We start from the raw sequence: 26,067 nt of genomic DNA, 5'->3' as shown, positions 1-26,067 counted from the left end.
GTTAAATATAAACAAATTTTGTGTGCATACAGTAGTGAGCGCTGAATCATACTTATCTAGCCATTACAAATGCACAGTTATCAGAGCTTTTTCGAGTAGCTTTATTCAACAAAGTAGAGGGCACTTAATAAAGTTAAACACTTATCAAAAATATAAACAAACACCGTTGATTGGTTTAGCAAACGCCGGTGTGCGATAAGATCAAAAACCTTTTCTAACGGTGCAATATAGATAATTATTTGTGAAATTAAGATTTTGTTAAATATCTCAAAACAAAAGCTGTATATGTATATATGTATAACAACTGACTTTTCACTTAAAGTAGTTTTTGTTGTTGCTATTGTAGTACAACAGCGTATATGGGATACTCAAGGTACTTGCACTCTCTCAGCGAGTCCCGTAGCCAATCGATGCTTACATGGCGCGCCGTACGTTTGTAATGATCTCTGCAAATAAAGAAAAATACAGTTAACTATTACGAAATTATTGTAAACAATAGTGCTCACCTAAGTTCACTTAAATTTTTACCGTTAAGTATTGTCGTTGCATGAAACACAATATTCGCATCTTTTGGATTTTTGGTTACCAAACCACCGTTCGATACAAAAGTGCACTTCAACTGCGCTGCGTCTACTTCGCTGTCAAAGTATGCCACTAAATTCTTAAATAAGTCACTTTCTTTCTTCACTTTACTACTACTGATGTCATCTGTTTGAGATTCTGACTTGATATCCACATTCTTAACGAAATCACTAAACTTCGCTTCCTTCTTGACGAGCGTACCAAAATCCAACTTCGTTTGTTTACTAAGCTTTCCTTCTATCTTAACTTTGGTTGGTGTACTTTCCGTCTTCACTTTGGGGCTCTGCGTTTTCCGCTTCTTACTATCGCACAACCCCACTTTTTCCACCTCGTCGGTTTTTCTCTTTAACTTAATGCTACTTCCTGGTATATCATCTTCATCATTTCCACCTTTGACCTTTTTCTTTGGCGTTAGATTAATCTTGGAGTCAATTTCCTCGATTTTTACATTTACCACACCATTCTTATCCTCACAGTTTGACAGCAACAAATCAACATTAACATCATTCTTAGAGGCCTCATAAAGTTTCTGCAGATATGCCAAATCATTTGCATGCTCAGCAGTTTTGTCTACTCGTAGCCTTGTGATACGTGGAAAACGTATTGAGATTCCAGCCGCTGTGTGCGCTTCCGATTTGGTGAACTCCGCTCCCGTTATCTCCCATACGGGCATTTTATTTGGTTTCTTCGCTAAATAATCGGGCACCAGCGCCTTTTTGCATAATAACCATGTGGGCACTTGGTTGGGGTCAGCGCGTTCCATTAGCTGCATAAGCTCCTCATGTACTTTTTCGTTTTCGGCGTCATCCAGACCGGAATGCACTTTGGTCACAGTCTTCCAGAGCATATCTCTACTGTCGTAACAGCCCATTAGGAATATGCTCAGAATACCGCCTTTCTTGCCGGAACCAAACCAAGCGCCCAGCACAACCAAATCGGCTGTATCAGCCATTTTGCCGCCGAAGAGATAGTCCTTCTTCACTTTCAGCCAACCACGTTTGCCGGGTTGATATGTGCCATTTGGATTTTTCAATACCACACCTTCGAGATTCGCCTTCAGGACCTTTGGAATACATATTTAGACCAAATTTAAAATTACTAAACTGTTAATATATTTAACATGCAAATGCCATACCTTGGCGGTCATAAGCGATAACTCGTTCTTAGTTTTCAAAAATTGACTTTCTGAAAGTTCGACACAAGACTTTATGGGATTGATATTCTCCTCCAAAATTTTTCTGCGTTTGTGGAAAGGACTAAACAAATACAAATGTAATATACATATATATTTTTTTTTTGTAAGCGATTTTACATACACATTTGTCAGGTCCTCTCCTTTATAGAGCAAACAGTCAAAAGTGAAAATGCACACCTCTGCGTGTGAGAATTCTTTCTTTTTGTGCGCTCCCAGAGTACCGAATGGTAGTAAACTCCCCGTTATGGTATCCACTAAAATGATTTCAGAATCCAAAATCATGTCGCCACCACCGGGGAAAGCCTACAGTTGACAACGAAATATATTTAACAGCAAATACGAGAACGAAATTGTTAGGGTTGTTTACCTTCGGTATAAGTTCATGAAATCTTTTGATTTTATGGTCCATAACAGGCTTTAAATTACGACTGAAAAATCTAAAAGCGCAATGTAATTCGTGACACTAAATATTTAAATTTAAACCAAATAATTACTTGAATTCGTTGCCACGTTTGTGTATCTGCACGCGCTCGCCATCGTACTTTACTTCGGTATATAAACCGTTCGGACATTTTTTAAAAGCTTCTTCCACTGATTTGCAGGCATTGGCTAGCATGGGCGAGATGGGTGTCATTACTTGTACGAAACCAATTTTACCGGTTATCTATAAGTGAAAATTAGTTAAACTAAAAAAGTATATCATTTTCAAAATTAATTTACTTTTGTTGCTTTGATCGGTGACACTATCACCTCTTTCTGCTTGCCTTTACCGGCAAATTGTTTGACGACCACAGCCAAATCTCGCGACGATTGATAGGCAGGGTAGGCGAGTGGACCAAATGCATCGAGTATATGACGCGCACCGGCATTTATGCGCAAGTCTTGCTTGATGAGTCGTATAATCTATAAATATTACAATTTTTTAAATTTTACAATGAAACTATTCGCTGTTATTATAACATACCGTTCGCAAATCCATAGCAGTTGCTTGCTTACATAATTGTCGCAGTAAATCGGTCTGCTCATCCTCTTTCGTACGCTGTTCTAGTTTTATTAGAAACTCATCAACGTCTTGCAGATAAAGCACGCTTTCTGTTTGCGGTTTCAGTTTCTTTGAGGACTCAAAATATTTGCGCAACGTTTCCGAAACATCACCATCTAAAAATATTTACTTTCATATTTAATTTTTATTAATTTAAAATTATAATATTTATACTAACCTTGCTCTAGTTCACGTTGCATCTCCTGTAGCTCACAGACAAATATACGTGAGAACAACTTCAGCATTTGTTTGTTTTGTAAATTGTAGACACGATGGCTAGCGCCAGGTATTAACATTTGTATCCATAGTAGTGTGTCACCTTTGAAAGCTTTACTATCCGTGCCTTTTTGCAAAAACTCTTTCAGCAATTGCGCTTTATTGTTGTAACTACGTTCTTCACCAATTTCATCACAGATGCGGCGAAATGTTTCCAGCCGATTGTCTTGATTTTTGCTCATTTCTTTTGTGTATGGTCGACAACCTCGTGTTGGGGCGGCAAAATATTTTGTGAATAAACTAATTTGTATAAATTTTAACATTCAATTTTAATTTAAAATCATAATAAAGACAAATTCTTTATTTATCAACACAGAAAATTGCAAACAAATATTTGATTCGCGTGTAAACAAATCCGGCCGCTTTGACACTTCTCAGCTGTTTCCAACAGTTCCAAATGTCAACATCATTCCAGTGCTGTCGCCCTCGAGAGTGCAGTGTCGATTTGAGTTTTACGGTGGCGCCGACGAAAGAGTGCAGGCGAGCATATTATTTGTATACATTTAAATTCATAACACATGATTTTTTTTTTAATTTCCGACAATTAGATAAAGTTTTTGGATTTCCACATTCCGGCGGAGAATAAAAACTCTACGGAATGTAAGTCAAATGATGTGTTGCAGCTGCTTACACAAGTGCGTGGGAAGTACGAACCAGCCGAAACATTTTGTGGCGCATTTCTACCCAAGCCAATCATGTCGCATGGACCGAAGATGTTACTACAATTTTTAGGCCGTTATCCGCCTACTGGCTCGAAAATAAATTATTATGGGTTCAAGGCAGAGTATAAATTTGTTAAGAGTAAGTTCACCTATGTTTTAAGCTTCTAGAAATTAATAGGCAGAATCATTAAAACTCAAAATACCTGTGATATATCACTTAAAACCATTAAAACATTCTCTGTTTTCAGATTTCGGTATATCCACTGGCCAACAGATTGACGACAATTGTACTTTCACATACAATAGTACGGAACGGAAATCAGGCTGGTTTGGTTCGCCGAATTTTCCCGGTTTCTACCCGCAAAATATGATTTGCCATTACTACTTCTATGGCGAGCCTGATGAACGGGTTATAATACGTTTTACTTTCTTCGATGTGGAGGGGATCGGCACGTGAGAATTTTTAATTGGCATACGACGTACCGTTAAATACAAAAGTTTATGTTTTCAGTTGCGAATATCTCACCGCTAGTGATTATGTGGAGTTTTCGAATTTTATGAGCACCGATCGCAAATATGGCAGGTACTGTGGGAAACGTGACAAGTTCGAAGTGCGCTCGGATGGTCGGTTTTTCCGCGTTTCTTTCTATTCAAACGACCGGTTCGATAAGACGGGTTTTCGTGCTTTATACGATTATCAAGGCAAAAGTTCGCGTGTAGAGAATACTTCAATGCAGAGTTATGTATCTGGCAGTAGCGACATACTTAAATCATATTACAGGCTTCAAATCGCATTTGCGCTGGTATTAATATTATTGTATAAATAAGAGTAATTATTTGTAGTTTTCAATTAATAAAGTAAAGAAAATGTATGTATGTATGTACATATTAATGAATTATAGTTTATTTAGCTGTTTTGGAACTTTTGAAAACTATGGATGGTAAGTAGGTTCATATCAAATTATTGTTCGTTTTTTTTTTTAATTATGACTCCAATTATACCGCAGCTTAGTAAACTTCTTTCGAAATTCAAATATTCTATTTTCGTAATTTCTGAATTCTTTTTGACACTCAAAAACGCTTTCGTTGCGCGTGGCAGCACTACACTTCCCATGGAAATAAATTTCCAACTGTCAAATTTGAAACATTCGCGCGCCATAAACGCGTATAAACAAATAACCAATCAACAGCTGATGTGTTCGTTTTTCGTTCCCCACACTTGAAGGTCGTGGTGAATTTTCAGTCTACGCTTTGAGCGGTTATTCCAATAAGAGAAGATTCTCTAGTCTTTTTTTGACTTTCGTGCGGTTTGGTTTATTGGTGGCTCCGTTCGCGGCTACCGCAAAATTTGAGTGGTGCTTGCACAGCTTTTCGCTTGAAGAAAAGGCCAATCAAAATCAAATAAAGCAACAAAAAATAAGTCGAGGATTACCGTGTATCCTACACAAAAGTATTACGAGGTTTATTGCCACTGCCTTTCAAGGAAAAAAAATTCTGCCACCGGAAATTGCAACGTTGAATTGCAGTTAATAGAACTTAAGTACAAGGAGTGCACAACTAATTCATAAAGCCGCTGACAAAATGCTTTCACGTCCAATGTAAGTTGTTTGTAAAAAGATTCGTTCATTGGCCTTTTACATATCATCACCGACAGGCAGGCAGGCAAATCCGCTAGTGTACATAAAAGTTCATGATTTTTGTATTCAAAATTTGGATAAAAGCATCAAGTGAAGAAAATTTGCTATCGGCTTATGCAACGTTGGCCCAGCAGGTGGTGGGTGCGCGCGAGTGTGTGGTGTAAACGCAATTGGGTCGGTGATGATGCTCCGGTGTGCATTTCACACAATTGAATATATATACGCTGAAAAGTAGTGCATGCCTAAGAGCTACATACACATGTGGTTATGTATGTAGGCATCACGGTCATTATCATTGACCCACTGTGTACACATTACCTGAGTGACTAGTTTACAACGTGCTTAATGCGAATGCTAGTGGCTTCGCCAACCTTGCTCCAGTTAAACTACTTCCCTGATCACGCTCATTTTTGCATTGTATATATTGCTATGTAGTGTCAGTGTATACGATATGCGTTTGTTGCTGCAGTTAACTGCGGCGATTGGCGTGCGGACGCCAATTTGTCTAGTCACTTCGTTTTCATATCGGCGTATATGTGGTACTATAAATATGGATACATATATATCCGCTTATATACGAATTATCTTTTGTATATTTAGATATATGTCTCTCCTAGCAGTTAGCTACAAACTATGGATATACTCACCACACCCCCTTTTTGGCACCTGTTTGCCCATGTACTTCACATATCTGTCATCCATTCCGGTCACGCGATTTGTCTTTACTGCTTAAATTCTTAGTTAGTTTAGTGATAAAAATTTGTCTAAAATCATTACATAATCGACCAAAATTTTTCGTTGCTGCTTTCGGCAAGTATTATAATGAGCATATTTTTTCTTGGCATTGAAGCGCCAAAGAATATGAGAAAATGTCTGCGTTCAGCGAACTCACTTCATTTGCAGACGCACACAATACAGCGCACATACATACATATTATAAATGTGTGTTTTTTGTGGAAGTGGTTGTGGCCGCTTCTGAAAAATCAATAAATACACATTCGCACATAGGTGTATATCGTGGAGGTAAAGTATGTACATATGTAGGTGACGAATATATGAATATACTTACATAGATGTGCGTATATTTGTATAAATTTTTTATCAATGGTATATGTATATCTCCGATATTCGCTAAAAATTGGTGAGAAAGATTGACATTTAATTTATTTTTTTTTTATATTAATTTTTAAAAATATGCGAAAAGACGCTTCTTTCTTTGTCTTCACATATTTAAAATTTACATACTTGAACTGCCAAGTTATTCTTGATTTTTAGCATCTAGTACATAGCCATATTTATGTATGTATGAACATGTTAATCCACCAATTTGCGAAGACCCTGTGTGTATCTTTGGTATTGAGCTCTCGTTATTTTTATTTAAAAAAATTTTAGAATTCAGAAATCATATACTCACGAATGCCGGTTTTATTGCCAATATTGTGACTCTATGATTGTTGAAAACTATGGATACACATATTTATGTGTATAATACATATAAATGTATGTACATATGTACATACTGCTATATACCTGAGCACAACAGCTGACCTGTCTGTGACAGTGTGGAGCTTCATTCACAAGGCGAACAAAATTCGATAAACAAATAAATTAAATTTCTGTTCGCAGTTTTTATGCCGTCATTGGCTGATTTTTGTTTTTGTGGAAATTTCGCAAATATGTTGCTACAAACAAATTGTTTGACTATATACTGTTTACTCGCACATACTTATATACATATGTATAATAGAAAATAATTTCAAATATTTCTTTTATTTTCTTTAATTTTTTTCCAAAATAATATTTATAACTAATATTTATAGCTACACAAATTATTTCATATACATAATATATAACCATTGTATATATTTTTAAATATATATAGTATTATATTTAATAGATTTATCGATTTTTTTTTTTTAATTTTTTTAATTTGTAGCTGATTTTGTTAACTAAGTACAAACATAAATTTATATTTATTTATAGAAAAAAAGCAAATTCGCATAGCATAGATTTGCGCTAATTACGAAAAAATTACAGCAGAATTAACGAATTCACAACTTTGAAAACGTCCTAATTAGATTGCATCTCTTTTTTATTGTCTGGGGCACGATTGCTGTACTCCCAGAGATTTTGTGTTTCACTTTTCATTCGCGAGATGAAAGAGAAAGTACTGTTGATTGCAAACAGCTAAGAAGTGGGTGTTTCTGAGAAAGTAATTTCATTTTTTAAAAGAAAAAAAGAAAACAAAATCACTTTTGGCAGCCAAATGCGATTCGGGTGTTTACATATGATTTTACATAGGCATACATGCATACATATATACTTCACTTAGTGTGTGAAAGCTAAGTTAGTACGCATTTGCATGGATTTATACTGCATTCCGTTGGCTGTTAAGGTTAAATTTTATAAAAATAACAAATAAATAAATCGTTAAAATAACTGTATATAGTATCGTCAACAAATAAAAGTCCATTATTTGTGTATATACAAAACATTTATACAAATCAAATACATAAATAAATGTTTATTGCAAATTATAATGTATGAAAAATAAATTTTTGTTAAACAAATAAGAAAAATGTAAACAAATACCATTTTGGTATGCAAATGTGCAATCATTTCAATAGCAAAATATTTTTAGCTTTCGATTTCATATATTTATTTATGTATTTACGTATGTTTGTATAATCCTGCTGCTCCTCATTTTGTAAATTTTTATTATTTGGCATAAATATTTTGGAGACTTTCCAGAAAAAATTCGTAAAAAATGCAAAAAGTGCAATATTCTTAAATACGATTTACAATTTGCTAAATATAAAAAGGAAGATTTGTTGTTTATAATAATTTATAATAATAAAAAAAAAGATTTGGTTTTGTTTTTTCGTCAATACCATTTATCACAGCATCTTTATAATCCTAAATTTATAAATCTTATTTTTATTATCAATTTTTGTTGAATACTGAGCCATTTGCTTAATCTGTTTTTCCGAATTGATAACAAAAAAAATATTTTTGTAAATATGCTCTATTTTTTTTCAAAAATTTAGTAATAAAAATTTAGTAACATTTTTTACATTACAGTCTCCCAAATGCGATTGAATTGGTTCTTAAGTTATATTGAATTCGCGTTACGACTACGTGACGGTTCTCCAAAGGACCAAAATCGGTCTTTGTGTGGCTTATTAGCCTACCAGATTAACCTAACCTAGCCTAATCTATATTGTGTTTTTCATTTTTCCTTTGCTCTTTACGATATCTACATCGTCGATTCTCTCAAACTGATGCCGTTTTCGTTATTATTGTATCTTGAGAAAACATTATCCATATCATTTAGACAGCTCTTGTCTTGTTAGAAATCCTGATTATTTTCGGTTATTCATACCCGACTATCGTAAGAATGTATTTCTTATTGTTATTGAAAACCGTTGAGTTCAAGACTCCTGTCTCTGCCACGTTTGACTGGCTATCAATGCATTTCGTTCTGCTCCTGTGTGGTACTAGAATACCATGTGTTTGAGATGTTCTTTATATACGCATGAGTCTGGCATTAACAATCTTATTGAGCTTTCGAAAATAACGCTAATCTATTTGTTTATCTAGGTAATTTGCTAAATACATATACATACATACGTTCATATGTATGTATGTATTTATATTAGTTTTTTTGGTGACACTTTAACCAAATAATAACTGAGCTAAGAGCTTCTTTGAAGTGACAACACATTAATCAGTGGAAATGAGCGGTTTATTGAATCAGCACACACACACACACACACACACACAAAACGTTATTTATCGACGTGCAAAAGAGTTATCGAACTGAAATGATAAAGAGTTTGGCGCACATTTGGGGGACACTTTGATAATATTGATCAAATGAAACAATTACATATACGAGCAACAGCAACAACAACAATAATGGTGTACCGCTTTCAACCAGTTTGCAGTGTTTCACCTGCGGCGTGCGTGCACCATAGTTTCCATACCCAAATATCTTAAATGCAGATTAATCAAACAAATTTCGCGATAAGATAAGTGGGGCGGGGTATAAGTGATGCTCTATTGAAATATAATGATTATTGATTCAATTGATAACGGTCTGTATCTTGATCTGCTGTTTGTTATGCGTACATAGGTACAGGTATTGAAGACCAAAACACCAACCGGTGAGATATCATCAAAGTGATGATTCCACTTGAGCGTTCACTGTTTCGAGTGTTTTGTATGGCGCGTCTGCCTGCTGACGTCATCTTGCCAAACAACGTGACACTAATTAAATGTGGAAGAATACTTTTTATATAAAGTGTGTCAGTTAACTGTGCTGTCACTAATAGTATTAACGTGTGTCAAGCATCAATCAAAGTATTCATTTCGCTAGAGTCAAATAACTCATAATGTTGCACAGTGATATGTGAGTTGTTAATAATTCGTAAAATAAATACTCCTAATTGGCGGTTGTTGAAGGAAAATATTGCTAAAATATATTTTTGAAAATCATTTGTTTTAACAAATTTTGAATCAAATTTACAAATAATTTTACAAGCGAATTTTCCTCGCACTATTTTATAATTTTTATAAATTTGATCCTTGCTTTTACCCACACAATTGTTATGAGTATCTGGGATGTCCTTCGGTTCTGTTAATGAGTTTAATTTTTTAGTCTAAAGTGCCTCAAGGCATATCCCAGTAGATGTATTTGAGTTCAGAGACTTGAGGTGAGAGAACGATCTGTTTACTTCGTGTTTTGTCCAAAAATCCAGTAGCATCAGGCTTCAACGTTTGAAAAATTCTTGAAATTTTCGTCCTCAAATAGGTCTTTCGAGTAATTCGAGTAAAATCGTGTAGATAAAAACATCCTTCAAGTCTAAAATATCAAACGAAATGTTTTGAATCGGCTGCAGGAGAAGTTTACCGTCTTTGTCAACTCTTTAATATCGACAGATTCACTGCCTGATTGGAAACCACGCCAACCTTACAATGACAACTGTAGAAGCCGAAAAGAATTAGAAGAAGAAGAGACTGTAGTACATTTTCTAAGTGACTTTGAGGTATTGTCTTGGCGATATCTCAGTTGTCTTTCAGAGAGGACATCTAGTCCCAGTGATTTCACAATAGGGTTCATAAAGGCCGTCGTCTGACATCTTAGACCTACTTAATACCGACAGTATTAATTTTTAACAAAATTTGCCTGAGTTATGTATTATTTTAGCACAAAGTTGATAGCTTCAGAAAGACATGCTTAAATCTATCTCGATTCCTTTACAAACATAAATTTAGGCTTAGGAATGCATGCATTTCTCATTGACTTTGGTTGAAACTTCGGTACAATTGGAACTCATTTACATAGGAAGCCATAGATGCAAATAAATTGATATTATCTGCATACATAAATCTCCGGAAATCCATGAGGGAAGTATACTTCAAACATTGCTAATCCGGGAGAATACTATCGAAAGTAGATTTGGGCAGTTCATTTTTCTGGCTTCTGCGATCCTTCATAGAAGAAAATTATGTAATCAGTGTTGTTATTTCGAGACTTTCGTATTAAATATCACAACTTTTATCGAATAAGTATAATCATGGATTATGATCATTTCCAAATATTTAGTGTGTAAAATTCAAATTCATTTCTCATTTTTATTGCATTTGCTTTAGGAATTCTTGAGTAATTTAAAAAAGTTTGAGAGTTCTCTCGAGAGATCACTAGAAGAAAATAATTACCAGTTGCGAAGTCTATCCAGGTGTTACGTTTAAGAAAGTGTCGTTATACAACTTATGATTAGAGATGAGCTTTAGATGCCTAACGTAGGGTTTTCCGCAAACATCGGATAATTATTAAAAATCTGTTAAAAATATAATTAAATAAAAGCGATCAATTTCAGTAACATAGTGAATACATTTGTGGAAATTTATGAAATGGTTTAAGTAAACTTATGTTATTAGGAATAATTTGTTATAATCTCATCAACTAATTCGTGATTCGAAATTGTGTTTTAACTTAAACAGAACCTTAAAATCGGATGATATAAATTGTCATAAATGTAAGGTTAAGTGCTTGTAAATACTTTTATACTATAAAATGCGATATATAGTTTAAGTGGACTTATACTATATACTATATATGGCAATAATATATTCCAAAAGATATGCATATACTATATTTGTAAATTAATAATTATCTCGAACGTGCACAAGTGTTTTAGCATGGAAATAAAAATGCCATAAATTTGAGCAATAACTTAAAATATTTTTGCTCATGCATAAACACAAAACACAAAAAAGTGTGAAATAAAAATGTTTGAACGTCGATAGGTCTATATCTCTTAATATATATATGTGCTTTCCAATAGTAAAATAAATTAATTGAAAGTCGAAAATAACACACTGACTAATTTAATGAGCAGTGTGCAACTACATATTAAAAACTAATTCACTTAAGTATCACTATTAGCTGTGACATTAACTAAATAAAGTGTCAAGTCAACAACGCAAGCCACAAGTGTGCATAACACACACCCATACACACTCACACACATACAGACAGATAGGATAGTATTTGATAAACAAAGAAAATAAATATGAAAACAAAAGCAAAAAGTTCGCTCAATTAAATTAAGTGATGGCACTCTTGTTGACGGAGAAACACCGGTAGTAACTGTAATGTGTAAAGACTTCGATAGAAATTACTTTAAAGATATCATAGAATAACTTGTCAAACGTACGCCCGATTTAGTGGGTTTAACACATATAATTAGTAGAATGTTTCGGAAGCACCGCAATTGCGCTCTCCAGTTGAGCAGGTGCTTTGTCGAGTGTCTACCCAATCACTCTTGAAGGGGATCAATTCAAAGTGTTTGTCATTTGGCGAACGCCTGCGGTTAATTGGAAGCTTAACATTAATATCAAGCATTGCGATTTCCCGCTCATTTTATCTGTAATGACCGTGACTCATTGAAAAGTAGTCAGTAAAAATGTGTATAGCCATTTGGCAAAGTGGGGACTGTCGATAGCTACGCCAGCAAGCGCACGTCAATCACTCAGCTGGTTTCGCATGGTTACACAAATTGATCATTTCACTTGCGTTATATAAGAGGTAATGACTTCACTTTTTATACAGAATTCACTTGAAGTACAGAAATTGGCTTGGAGTCATAATATTTTGGAAAGTAAAAACATATTTACATCGATTTAAAATGAAAAAGTTAATAAAAGGGGTCTGTGTGTATGAAGCTAGTCCTCTCAGTAGTGTAGTTACGAGCATTTCATCACATTACGTTGATATACTCGTAGTATATTAACAGCTCCGCTAACGGTTTATTACAGCTCAAATTAGTGTAAGGAAATGGTCCACTTGGGGAAAAGGTTTCATGTTGCAAAGAACTCAAGGTATGTTGTTTGTGCGTGAATGAGTAAAAACGGGCCATTGTCACGGTCATGAAATCTTATATTATGGGGATAAACAATAAAGCTGTAGATCTAGCGAAACTTTCCCTCATGTTGTGGTGTAGAAAGGAGATAATTCTAAATAATCTCGTCTACTTCTCATATAACTGTCATAAATTTAAAAACGTCGATGGAAAAATGAAGCAAATTTACTTTGCGTGGAATTTCTCATAAAAACACTTCTACAGATGTTGTTACTTTGACCTCTGAGTTGACCTTTTATGCCTACACTGGTGGCGAATATTTTTAGTTGCTTCCAGTTCTAATAAGACCTTTCACGAGGATGACACAATTAAATAACTATTTAGACTATATTTCAAATATCTTTGGTAGTTCCTATATCACAAACTATTTGACCAATCAAAATCTATTTTACTATTGTCTTCCGTATTACTCATTAAACGCTATTTAATTTTCGATTTCATGATTTTTTAACATGTAACTCAATTACAATAAAGTGTTAGCACTTGCGCAGTCGCCAGATCCTTCTGGCCTAAGGTGAAACGCAAGACGCCTTATCAAAGTACATCTCTTCTTATGGGTTCTAGCAGGCGTGTCGCATCGGGATACCCTTAGCGAATGCTAGCTGTAGAGGTTGCTTGGAAGAGGATGAAGTGGAATTACCTCATCACTTTGTTCTGCAATCTTCCGCCTTTGCGAGATCAAGACAAAAATTTCTGGGATCCCAGTTTTTCGGACAACGGACCTTTGCATTTTTAAGCATATTTCTTACTATCTATCCCCTTATAAGAGGTTGAAAAAATATAAAAATAATAAATAATATGGTACAGTGGAACTTCTCTAACTCGAATAACCGTACTCCACAAAAAAAATTTAAGTTAGAGAGACTTCGAGTTATAAAATTTTCATTAAACCATGAAATTTTTGAAAAAGCTGTAATATATAGATTTATACACAGATTTATATATTTACTATGCATATAGTTTTATGTACATACGTTAAAACATGTATTATGTAATTTTGTTTCTTGCAGTTTGCTATTGTTTGACTCTTGAGGTCTGTACCTCATACCTTTGTTACATGATTTATGCAATCCAAAAGTATAATCAGGGGGGTTGTGGAATCCAAGACAGATTTGCTGAATGTCAGAATTGCAAACCAATTCTGATTTTCATTGGTGTCACAGAATCTGATTGGATTTTCGTCTTTTCGAATATAAGCAAACCAATATTCGAATCAGCTGTTCTGCTATTTATTCATGGGGAAAAATTAGCAAGACATGATTTTGGAATTGTAATTATATAATTAGTTCAAAATATTGATTAAACACAAAAAAAATAATTAAAATGGGAAATTATTTCAGCTTTTATTTTATTTGGCAATGAAAGTAGCGCGAAAAAATGAAAGTTTTAAGGAATCACAGTAATTCGCTTTATGCTCAAAGGAAGTCAAAAATAGTAATTATTTTTGTGTAAAAATGTACATATTTAAGTGTATATACAGTGGAACTTCTCCAAATCAAATCACTATAATCCACAAAAAAACTTCGAGGAAAATTGTTTGGAATTGCTTTTCAATGCCACTTCAAGAGTTCGAGTTATAGAAATTCGAAATTTGTATGAAATTTGATTTTTAAACGCTATTGCCAATTTAAAAGTTCAAGTAATGGAGATCTTCGAGTTATGGAAGTTTCACTGTATATTGTTTAACTTTTATATAAAAAGTTAGATATCTCCATGATCTAATCTGAATTACTTATTTTGTAAAATTCTTAGAATATTTTATTTTATTTCAATAATTACGTCATTTAGCGTTCTTATTTTATTTTTTAATAATAATTATATTTTTCCAAAGCGTTTTAACGGCAAATCAAAATAAATTTGAACAAAATGTCTTAAATCTGTCAGCCCTGAAGCTCTTGGTTTGTTTATGATAGTTAAACCGATAAAATTGGTTTCCATGACACCTAATACTAATAGAATTTCTGATTCGAACAGCAAACCAATAATATCAGAATACATGACACGAACCAGAATTTTTTGTCGGTTTGAATTCTGATTCCGACAACTGCAAGATTCCACAACAACCCTGAATATCATATTTTTTGTTAGTCTCCATACGATATAGAAAGACTCTTTTAAAATTGTTGCCTGATAGTAAAATTTTAAATTTTGTATTATCCCCTGGTCGAAAAGTTCGATTTATGGAATGACTTTTTTATGTAATTTTACTTCTATTGCGAATTCAAAAGTTCGAGTTATGGAAGTTCCACTGTATTTAGTTAGAGAAAGAAGAATTTACATTTGCAAAATTGCCGTTCTTTTATTTGGCACAAGACTGTATGAATATGCACTGACGTATGTATATTACAGTCATACATGTATGATTTACCGAAATGTTATTCCATTAGCTTTCGTCAAAACAGTTTCAATTTTATTTATACGGCAAACATATACATATACATACATACATATGTATTTGAATACAATTTTTTTCTTTAAATGTATGTATGTATGTCTATGTGTATGTTTATGATATGCTTACGCTTGAAAATATGTTAGTTACTTATGAAATTAACGTTAATGCTTTAAAATTTATTTGCATTTCGCATTTATACAGTTTTATTTGCCAAATACGAAAGCATTTTCTTGCCTACAAACACACATACATACAAAGGCGTACATTTAACGTTACATATGATCACAAGAGTATCAAATATAATTATTTTGTGTTTTTTTAATTAAATTCCCAGCAATATATTTAACGCTCACATAAAATTTCATTTGAAGTGCACAAAAGTACAAATGAACACTTGTACACACACAGACACACACACACACACACACACACAAACAAACATTTGCGCTATTATCAAATATCATTATATCGCAAACACCTCGACATACATATATGTATGTACCGTTGTACCGCTGATTCTACGCACGGTGAAGGCGTCATTTTCGTTTCTTGTTATTACTAGTTTCAGTTTGGTGTATGTGTTTGTGTGCGTGATCACTATGCCGCCTGATGACTTCACTGACGCCCCGATATCGTCACATTTTCGTGGTAGCGAGCGCATGACTGCGGTTAAAAATCTTCGTAGAATGCTTATTGGCGGAACACACACACATACATATGTATGTTGGAATGTGTTTATGTATTTGCCATTAGCAACAGCAGCTGGTCAAATGTGCCAGCGGGCCATAACAACAGCTGTTTGGACTGCTTTCAGCATTCTTTATTTATGCGCCGTTGCTTTAATTTATTTCTCCAGGTAGTAACTCGCAGTACGGTGTCTCCAATCGCCATCTAGTTCATTAAAAGCGAATGTGCAGATACAAAAATGGCATGACTTTCTTCCGAGAATTGCGTTTTAATTTGAAAAACAGTTATGTTTGTATGTCTGTTCTTATGCTTTGACAGTGACGGCGATCCATGTGCGCTGGTATCCATGCGATTTGCAAACAAGTTTGTTTGGGATTTCCCACAGACATATTGATTTGAACGTGCTTTTTATGCTACTGCGTCACTTTTTATTTAAATTATGCAAATTTTGTTAATTACTGACTCGTGCCAAAAGCGTCTGGCATGGTTTTAAAATATTTTGACTGTCTTCTAGATAACTTAGTTAAGCATTTCTAAATATGTATTCAAATATTTCAGATATTCGAACGTTCAAATATTTCTAAAAAAATGCAAAACTGAATAATGCCGGAGTTTGGAGCGCTCATACCATTGTTAGACCACGTGATTGATGTGTATAGACTTTTATGGATTATGTTCTCAAAGCATTCACCGACAGTAGAGCTACTCATTAACTGATTTTTATGAATTCATAAACACATTTGATCAAAGAACTTTTTTATAATTAATTTCATGGAAACACGTAAGTGTGACAGGAAATGATGATTGACAGATTTATAATGTTAAGGCCGGAAATCATGGGAATCACTGTAATTAATTCCCGTTTTCATGATTCCATTGAACTCACTTAGAATTTCATTTAACATTAAATTCCACCACCATCAGCCATGAGACATTTTCATTTCGCTTTGTGACAAGTTAAGGGTTAACTCTATTTACCGATATCGAGCTAGAAAATCAATAATATAATTTTATTATTCTTTTTCAAAAACATACATATTTATATAGTATCTTATAAATGTCTAACTTTCCTATCGAAGTACACATCTTACAGACTTCGTGATATTTTATCCCCGTTATACATCTTTTCATAACCTACATTTCGTTGCATACAATGAGAATCCACCACGGTACAAATTAAAAGTAAATTAAATACAGCACTCATAATATAATAAACAAATTGATTAAATTTCAATTTGCCGTTATCTTGTCAATATCACGTTATGCAACCCTCTTGAGATACGACTATGTGTTATTGTACAGAACAGTGAAACGACGATAACAGCTGTTGGCGAGCCGAATACAAAAAAAACATCAAAAGTGCGACCGTGAAAGTCAGCTACTCAAGTGTTTGGTTAATAAACTAATTATATTTTTAATCTTTAAACATAATTTAAAGATAAAATTGTTATTTGGCAATAAGTACCTGCTGTTTTTAATACCTTAATAAAATAACAGTTAACGCTTTGTTTTTGTTTCGAATTTAGAAACACGTCAACTTTGACGTGTTTTAGTATATTTAGTGCATAACGAGATAATGAGCTTAGGAATGTCATACTGAGCACGAAGGCAAAAATTCAAGTGTAGCATTGTTTTCGGCGCTTTTCCGATGGTATTTCCTTTAATGAGTTAAATTGTGTTCTTGAAGCGTGGGAATTAAAGTTGAAGAATATTTGAAAATACACTGCTAGTTATAGGTTAGACGCACCAATTTTTTCTTGTATAGCCTGTTCTATTTACTACCAGCAATGTTTTAGTTGACCAAAGCATTGCACTTATAAAAGTTCGAACGTTGTTCGATAAACACTTCGTATAGTTGTTTAGCTTGCGAAAACATAACTGCGCATTCGGAGACTTTAGAAACTTCGATGTATACATGTACATATGTATGATTTCAGTTGGTAATTGAATAAGACGCACTTCACGTTCTTTTGTCATGTGTAAAAAATAACAGTAATTTTGATTAATAAAAACTAAAAACGCCTAAAAATATACTTCTTTCTCGCACAAGCACTATCGAATCGAAATAATGACAAACAATTAAAGCACTGCTCTGGATCGGTTGATAAATATTTAAAAGATCCAGGGGCATTTGGGAAAAACTTTTAAATGTAAAATTCTACTAAGTCGTTAATTAAAATCAGGGAATTAACTGGAGCAAACGTAAGCCATTTCAACCGTTCCGCGTACCAACAGGAATGCAAAATATCTTAAGCGTCTAAAAATTATTCAAAAACCAACTCTGAATGATAGACGCAAAGAAAACCGACTTAAATTTTCCAAAGAGTACATGACTTGGAGTCTTCAATCTAACACTCGTCTCTGATTGGCGTTCAGTTGCTGTTTACTGTTGAGAAACAGTTTAATTTAGATGGACCCGACGGCTATCAATAATATTTTCATGATTTACGCAAAGAAGTAGTGTGTTGAGGCCATCATCACAAGTGGCCAATGGTACGGGACGTCCTCACGTTTTATAGAGCAGTTGATTTTTATTTTTATTGATCTGGAAATCGACGGCGAGCGCTTCAAAATAAAAGATCTCTTCGGACCTATCCCACGGATTTTTCAGCAAGATAACACAGGCCAACCCTTAATTTGCTTCTTTGAATTTATCAACTGATTCTAGTTAATTTGGGTGCGCTGAATTCAAATCTGTAATCAGTTTGTCTATCAGCTCTAGTTTTCATGATATACCTTTTTTATACCCTCCACTTAACTTATGACCTGAAAAAATAATTTTGTCGGGCTGTGTTTCGATTTTTAACGCTCCAACTCGAGCAGTTATGTTTCTCTAAGAAAATGTTTAAAAACACACAATTTGTATTTAATTTTTTAATTCTTTTAAATATAATTGAATGACAAAGGCTTTGTCATATACACTTTTATTTAATTGAATTCAAAATAAAAGTTATTAGCGAAATACTATTGTAAGTATGGGTTTGTCTAACCTTTTGACGAGGAGTGTATTTAGAGAATGCGAATAGATACATATTTTTGACTTAGAAATCACTCCTATGTACCTATGTATGTATTCCATATATAAATATAATTTTTTTCGTATTGCACATGGTCATGGTCGAAATTGTGTGCATAAATTGAAAGATATGTTTGTATGTACCCATCTATATATGTATACTTTATAAGAATTTGTTCAAAAATGATAACAGCAATACGGTATGTTAGTTGTACTATCTTCATACCAAGATATGTATATATGTATATATTTACATATATATGTATGTACGTATATTTTTTGCTATATAAACAAGTGTAGGAAATGCATTAATTGGAGTACATACATATATATAATGTATATATCTTACACATTTATAACCACAATGAACCACTGTATGTCAAAGTCATAAGTAGTACACCAAGAGGAATACATAAATATATAAACTATATTATTACACGATATGGATACACATTTACATGTGTACTACTTCAAAAAAAAATTTGTTCACTTATCAGCTGATTTCGTCATGCAAAATTCAAAGTAAAAGATAATAGAATTTAGTTTTGAGCTCTGATAAGATATTCGCCTTGTGATTTTGATTGACTGCGCACGACGAATATGTAAATAACAGTGAAACATAGATACATATTTACATATATATTTATACAAACAAGAAGTTTCCAATCCATCAATTACTCGGGTTTGAGTTCGACGCCCACAATCTCTTCATAACGGTAGGGCTTTGCTATTTTGCAAAAAAAAAAAAAAACAGTTATAGACTTTATAAAAGTAAGTAGCCCGTTACATTTCCATATCATAACACCTCCATCCATTCATTAAACATGAAGTTGCCCGAGGGTTTGTTGGCGAAAATCGTGAAAAAGCCTGAAAGGTGCCCCACACAAACATTTTGCAAAAATATTTACTTTTGTTTTCTATTTGTTGAGCGATTAGCTGGTGATAACTTTATTTATATTTTTACCATTCTTTGTTCTATTTTCGCAGTTTGCATGGAAATCTTTCGAAAATATGCGCCGCATCGCGCCCCGCTGTTGCCGCCGCTGCGCCCGTGGCACGGCAAATAGCCACGACCGACAGCAGACCTTTTCACGATGTGGTCGGCGACGTGCTGTGTCCTTCCGGTGTTCGTGGTATTGATCACTTGAGAGATCCCCGTTTAAATAAGGTTAGTACTGAAAGTTAACCAAGAGCTCACAGCATCATCGATGATTACTCCTTTGACTGGGTTTCTAGGTTAAAAATCCAATGAATGTTTTAATCAAATTTCCTTTTCCAAAATTTCATAAAACAAAAACTTGAAATATACCAGTCCTTTAATATCCAGAGTCTAAGAACAGCAAGGACTCTATGGAACATATAAAAATTATAGACACGGAATGATAAATAGGTTCTCATAAAAATATTTATTTATAAAGGCGAGACCAAAAATAAACGAAAATTAAAATAGTTGGATTATATCCACCCTGCTGGCCTACCCGGCGAACTAGGGTTAGTCTTCTGACTGATCCTTCAAATTGTTTTGATCATTTCGCAAAGAAAAATTTTTGTTCCAACCGGGGTTTCTAAACCCCGGTCTTAAGCGAATAAAGCCATTCGTTCGAGATTCTTGATTCTCGACTTCTAGTTTTTGGAGAAGTATTTATTGAATAAAGCACGAAAACTGATCTTATCTTATGCCCCTACATTAGGGTCTCGCCTTCACACTGGAAGAACGTCAAACTTTGGGTATACATGGTCTGCAACCTGCACGCTTCAAGACACAAGAAGAACAATTGGAACTGTGTAAAATTGCCGTGAGCCGTTATACGGAGCCACTGAACAAATATCTCTACCTGGTAGATCTGCAAGATCGTAACGAACGTTTGTTCTACCGTTTCTTGGCGGAGAATATTGAACATCTCATGCCCATTGTATACACACCGACTGTGGGTTTGGCTTGTCAACGTTTCGGTTTGATCTACCGTCGCCCACGTGGTCTCTTCGTGAGTTACAACGATCGTGGTTACGTTTTTGATGTCATCAAGAACTGGTAAGTGAACAAAATTATAACCAGACGTAAATTACTGAATAATTCTCTCTTACCTCTGATCACAGGCCCGAGTCCGATGTGCGTGCCGTTTGTGTGACTGATGGCGAACGTATTTTAGGTTTGGGCGATTTGGGTGCCAACGGCATGGGTATTTGTGTCGGCAAGCTGGCTCTTTACACCGCTTTAGCTGGCATTAAACCTCATCGCTGCTTGCCAATTCTACTCGATGTCGGCACGAACAACATCGATCTGCTGGAGGATCCATTGTATGTGGGTTTGAGACAGAAGCGTGTTGTTGGCAAGGAATACGATGACTTCGTGGATGAATTCATGGAGGCTATTGTCAAACGCTATGGCCAGAATACGTTGATTCAATTTGAGGACTTCGGCAATCACAATGCATTCAGATTCCTCGACAGATACCGCAATACTTACTGTACCTTCAACGACGACATCCAGGGTACCGCCGCTGTAGCTATGGGTGGCATTTACGCTTCCACGCGTGTAACAGGCAAGAACATAACGGATTATACGTTCCTATTTGCTGGTGCTGGTGAGGCTGCCGTCGGTATTGCGGATCTCGTTGTGAATGCCATGGTCGCTGAGGGTGTGCCCAAAGATGTAATAACTTATTTAAAATTGCTTAAAAATAAATTTACATTTTATCTTCTCAATTCTTATAACAGGAAGCCAGACAAAAGATTTGGATGATCGATATTGATGGTCTTTTGACCACAACCCGCAAGGAAGGCTCCTTGTCTAATCATCAGAAAAACTATGCCAAGGACGTTGAGCCCATGAAAAACATGCAAGAGATTGTGGAGAAAGTGAAACCAAATGTGTGTTAATGACCAGATTTTTACCCTGACCCTAACTTAATAAGATTTATGCTTTCTCCTACAGGTTCTTATTGGTGCCTCTGCAGCTGCTGGCATCTTCACTCCAGAAATTTTGCAAATCATGGCCGCCAACAATGAACGGCCCGTAGTATTTGCACTCTCCAATCCAACCCACAAAGCCGAATGTACCGCGGAACAGGCATACAAACATACCGAGGTAGATAGCGTTCAATATCATTGATCCAACATTTTCTACTTCAACTTAAACTATGTTTCTAACTACTTACTTTACTCACAGGGACGCGTCGTATTCTCATCCGGTTCACCATTCCCGCCCGTGGAGATGAACGGCAAAACTTTCTACCCCGGTCAGGGCAACAATGCCTACATCTTCCCAGGCATTGCATTGGGTGTGATCACCACCGGCACACATCATATCTCCGACGACATGTTCCTCATTGCCGCACGAGAATTGTCGAACTTTGTTGATCAAAGCGATTTGGATCGCGGCTCACTCTACCCACCATTGAATGCTGTGCGTGAGGTGTCGATGCGCATTGCCGAAGGCGTTACCAAGTGTGCTTATGACAAGGGTATGTGGAAACTGATTTTGAATTTGTTTGCTGTGATGTATAATTTATAATTTTTGCTTAGGTTTGGCCTCCACTTACCCCGAGCCAGCGGACAAACGCAAGTGGTTGGAGGAACAACTCTACAACTTCAACTATCAGTCATCGATGCCGGTGACGTGGCCATGGCCAAGAATGCCATATGTGAAAACTCGCCCATTGGAACCCACCATTCTCTTCAGTGACTCAAGTGATTAATTTTCGTTTTTTTAGAAATACACTATATGCAACATTTTTATTTATAAATAATCCGTTAATATTTTGGAAGCTTTATTAATTTGTTTTAAGTGCCATAATGCTCTTTTATATAAAGTAGTTATGTTTATTTTTTATATTTTTTATTAATATAAAATAATCTGAAATAGCTAGAATGTAGAACTATCGTTTATAATTGATTTTAGTGCCTCTATAGAAACTGTATTTTTGGTTAATCCACTAAGTAATAGTTTTGCATGATTTATTATTATTTTATTTTATTGAAATAATTTTCTATATTTTCTTTGGTTTTATTTTAAATAATTTTCTATTATTTTTTTCATTTTAAATAATTTACTTTAATATTTTTATTTTAAATAATTTTCTATATTTTTTTCATTTTAAATCCGTTTTTTCAATTTCTTATATTATAATTTCTTTGATTTAATTTTAAATAATTTTCTAAACTTTTTTGTTTTATTTTAAATATTTTTATTTTAAATAATTTTCTATATTTTTTTGTTTATTTTTTATATTGATTTCTTTTATTTTAAATAATTTTATTATTTTTATTTTAATTTTACATATCTTTTTTATATTTTTTTCTTTTATTTTAAATAATTTTCTATATTTTTTTCATTATAAATCCGTTTTTTCAATTTCTTATATTATAATTTCTTTGATTTAATTTTAAATAATTTTCTAAAATTTTTTGTTTTATTTTAAATATTTTAAATAGTTTTATTTTAAATAATTTTATTATTTTTATTTTAATTTTACATATCTTTTTTATATTTTTTTCTTTTATTTTAAATAATTTTCTATTCTTTTTTCCATTTTAAATAATTTACTTTAATTTTTTTATTTTCTATATTTTTTCATTTTAAATCCTTTTTTTCAATTTCTTATATTATATTTTCTTTGATTTAATTTTAAATAATTTTCTATAATTTTTGGTTTTATTTGAAATATTTATATTTTTTTATTTTAAATAATTTTCTATATTTTTTTGTTTAATTTATATATTTTTTATATTTTTTTCTTTTATTTTAAATAATTTTCTGTTCTTTTTTTCATTTTAAATAATTTACTTTAATTTTTTTATTTTCTATATTTTTTCATTTTAAATCCTTTTTTTTCAATTTCTTATATTATATTTTCTTTGATTTAATTTTAATTTTTTTATTTTAAATATTTTTTTTTTTTTACTTTAAATAATTTTCTATATTTTTTTGTTTAATTTATATATTTTTCCTTTATTTTAAATAATATTCCATATATATTTCGATAAAAGACAATATTTTAATTTATTGCCGTATTTTAACTTAGCCATATCTACCAATTTCTTATTTCGATTATTATACACCTAGACCCCTATCAATAACATTACTTCTCACATATTAGATCCTCACGACCATTTTTTGCATGTGTTTGTCTAACTACACTCTCTCTATGCATTGTCATTAATTTATTGTTTTGATTCACATATTGACTTTCGTTTTTCTTTCTCATTCATCCAGAGTAAGCAGCAGACCAGTCTCCTGAAAAACAAAAAGCTATTCACCCAATCCCGTTGACCATCGCAAAAATGAAAAAATGTAATGAAAATCGTTCAAACCACATGGCTGCCGCAATTCACCCATAAAATAAAAACTTCACATTAGGATGCTGCTCGCAAATGTGTTTGTGTATATTTGTGTAACTCACACACATGCAAATGGCCCCACCCTATCCCGTTAACATCATAGAGGCTAAATACGAAACTGTTCCTGACCTCAAACATCAAAGAAGTAAAAGTCACCGGCTAAAACAGTACGAAGTACTTGTATTATTACATACAAACAAACAAAAACACACACACACACTCAGATACAGATTATAATATTATGCTACATGCATAGTGGCCTAATGTGTATATACTTACATACTAGTATGATTACAATTGTATTGCATTGTATTGTTAAATCATTGTTTAGTCTAATTTATAATTACACAGCTTTACTACATTGTAATGCAGATTTAATTTAATTTAATTTAATAATGAAAATGATAATGAAAAATAACAACAATAATAAATATTTATCATGTGAATATCAGAGATGAGACCACAAACGTCAGTTGACGGTATAAACTGAAATTCAAGTGACCAAAAATAAAAAAAAAATAATTAAAAAAAATTATTGTTTTATTTGCAAATTCTTAACTTTGCTAAGTAAAGGTTGTTCAGGGAGAGAGTGTGCTCTAAAATTATTTAATAGATACCACTTGGTTGCGAATTTAAAGATATTTTTTTATCTACGGATGGCCACTCTTTTTCAACATATGTTAAAATTAAATTCTCTATAAATACTCCATCTAATGAAAAACTATCTGAGAGTTATAGGTTTCACACACATTTCGAAATAACTACACGTCTTTCTTCAATTGGTGAGTAACCCTTTTCCGAAATATGTGTACATATTATAATTCTTCAATATATACGAGGTGTGTTCAAAAAATAACCGGATTTGTAAAATTATTTCACGGGTTTTGAGAGTTTCATTGTTAATTTTTTACAAGCATACGAGAAATCGTTGAAAGAGCCGAAGACTATTCCAAAAATCGAAATCGACAATTGGAAGTAGGGTTGACATCGCAAATAATATCAAATCTGCCCTATTTAGAAGACGACAATATTAATGTAGAGGAAAGAATAAATATTTTTTTTTCAAAACGAAAATTCCCACTGTTTTTTTTAAGATACATCGCATATATTGAAACGATTTTCTCAAAAACACTGCCTTCTTTAAATATTTTTTAATATTCTTCGAGAATTTTTTCAGAAGTTGGCAACTCTAAGAAAAATATAAAATAAAATTATAATTTTATTTCTGGATGTAGTTTTTTAGAAAAGTGGGCGTGGCTCCGTCATACAGAAACCAAACTTATTACAATAATTTCCCATATGAATATCATCATACACCTTAAAAATGGGTGGACTCGGGTAACCAAGCCCACCCCCCGATAAAAAGGTTATGTTCAAAATTACAAAAAGTCGTTAACTCACTAACGAAAAACGTCAGAAATATTAAATTTTACATAAGAAATGGAGAGCTGCAATCTTTTTGGATTCATTTCCATGAAATTTGGTAGAAAATAATTTCTTGACATCCTGATATTACCGATGGAAAATGGGCGAAATCGGATAACAACGGCGCCTACTTCGCATATAACACAAATTTGAATTCCATCTGATTCGTTCATTTTACAATGTATACATCAGGAATCTGAAAGCACTAACTAAAGTCATCCACGCTAGTCTATTATTATGGGAGGATTTCAAGGGGTGACATGAATTTTACGGTTTCAAAAATTTATTTTTTTGTTTCATTAAATTCTAAAACATCTTTTGAACATTATCTCAAAATTTCAAGTCAATCCGATAGATTTAAAAGTGTATCAGATAGTTATGAA

General features: G+C 33.4%; 3 protein-coding genes across 5 annotated transcripts in view; 2 read left to right on the top strand and 1 right to left on the bottom strand.

The window, feature by feature from the left end:
* The window catches only part of LOC105219305 (uncharacterized), a 35,515-nt gene extending 30,908 nt beyond the window's left edge, over window positions 1-4,607 (top strand). The window contains exons 8-11 of the mRNA XM_011195352.3: window positions 3,412-3,575; window positions 3,644-3,896; window positions 4,006-4,210; window positions 4,269-4,607. Coding sequence (XP_011193654.2) covers window positions 3,412-3,575; window positions 3,644-3,896; window positions 4,006-4,210; window positions 4,269-4,584 — 938 coding nt within the window. The 3' untranslated portion in view covers window positions 4,585-4,607. The remainder of the gene's footprint in view (window positions 1-3,411; window positions 3,576-3,643; window positions 3,897-4,005; window positions 4,211-4,268) is intronic.
* Window positions 78-3,418, bottom strand: LOC105219266 (DNA ligase 3). Its single transcript, XM_011195282.3, has 9 exons — window positions 2,998-3,418; window positions 2,742-2,935; window positions 2,498-2,680; window positions 2,272-2,441; window positions 2,145-2,214; window positions 1,899-2,080; window positions 1,718-1,838; window positions 507-1,645; window positions 78-446 (listed from the first exon to the last, which is right to left on the bottom strand). Exons 1-9 carry the CDS (start codon window positions 3,356-3,358, stop codon window positions 338-340), a joined length of 2,529 nt encoding a protein of 842 aa, XP_011193584.2. The 5' UTR covers window positions 3,359-3,418; the 3' UTR covers window positions 78-337.
* Window positions 4,608-5,022: 415 nt separating the features above from the next.
* Window positions 5,023-24,542, top strand: LOC105219317 (NADP-dependent malic enzyme). 3 transcript variants are annotated; one of them, XM_011195372.3, is made up of 9 exons: window positions 5,023-5,355; window positions 19,907-20,087; window positions 20,611-20,951; window positions 21,017-21,572; window positions 21,638-21,790; window positions 21,855-22,007; window positions 22,089-22,383; window positions 22,445-22,609; window positions 24,135-24,542. In XM_011195372.3, exons 1-9 carry the CDS (start codon window positions 5,339-5,341, stop codon window positions 24,137-24,139), a joined length of 1,866 nt encoding a protein of 621 aa, XP_011193674.1. In that variant the 5' UTR covers window positions 5,023-5,338; the 3' UTR covers window positions 24,140-24,542. The 3 variants fall into 3 exon arrangements, with proteins under 3 accessions (XP_011193674.1, XP_054081668.1, XP_011193665.1); XM_054225693.1 differs by lacking the exon at window positions 5,023-5,355 and adding an exon at window positions 9,774-9,805; XM_011195363.3 differs by lacking the exon at window positions 5,023-5,355 and adding an exon at window positions 19,681-19,793.
* Window positions 24,543-26,067: the final 1,525 nt, after the last annotated feature.

This window comes from Zeugodacus cucurbitae, chromosome 2 (assembly GCF_028554725.1).
Source record: "Zeugodacus cucurbitae isolate PBARC_wt_2022May chromosome 2, idZeuCucr1.2, whole genome shotgun sequence".
Lineage (NCBI taxonomy): Eukaryota > Metazoa > Arthropoda > Insecta > Diptera > Tephritidae > Zeugodacus > Zeugodacus cucurbitae.
The sequence above is the reverse complement of the archived record's forward strand: the minus strand, read 5'-3'. Positions and strand labels throughout refer to the sequence as shown.

Coding starts and splice junctions, on each gene's coding strand:
- LOC105219266 (XM_011195282.3), bottom strand. CDS start 3,358: ATGTTAAAATTTATACAAATTAGTTTATTCACAAAATATTTTGCCGCC. Junction 2,442..2,497: donor CACCGATCAAAGCAACAAAA/GTAAATTAATTT, acceptor TTTCACTTATAG/ATAACCGGTAAAATTGGTTT. Junction 447..506: donor AAAAATTTAAGTGAACTTAG/GTGAGCACTATT, acceptor CTTTATTTGCAG/AGATCATTACAAACGTACGG.
- LOC105219317 (XM_011195363.3), top strand. CDS start 19,744: ATGAAGTTGCCCGAGGGTTTGTTGGCGAAAATCGTGAAAAAGCCTGAA. Junction 20,088..20,610: donor GAGATCCCCGTTTAAATAAG/GTTAGTACTGAA, acceptor CCCCTACATTAG/GGTCTCGCCTTCACACTGGA. Junction 22,384..22,444: donor CAAGTGTGCTTATGACAAGG/GTATGTGGAAAC, acceptor ATTTTTGCTTAG/GTTTGGCCTCCACTTACCCC.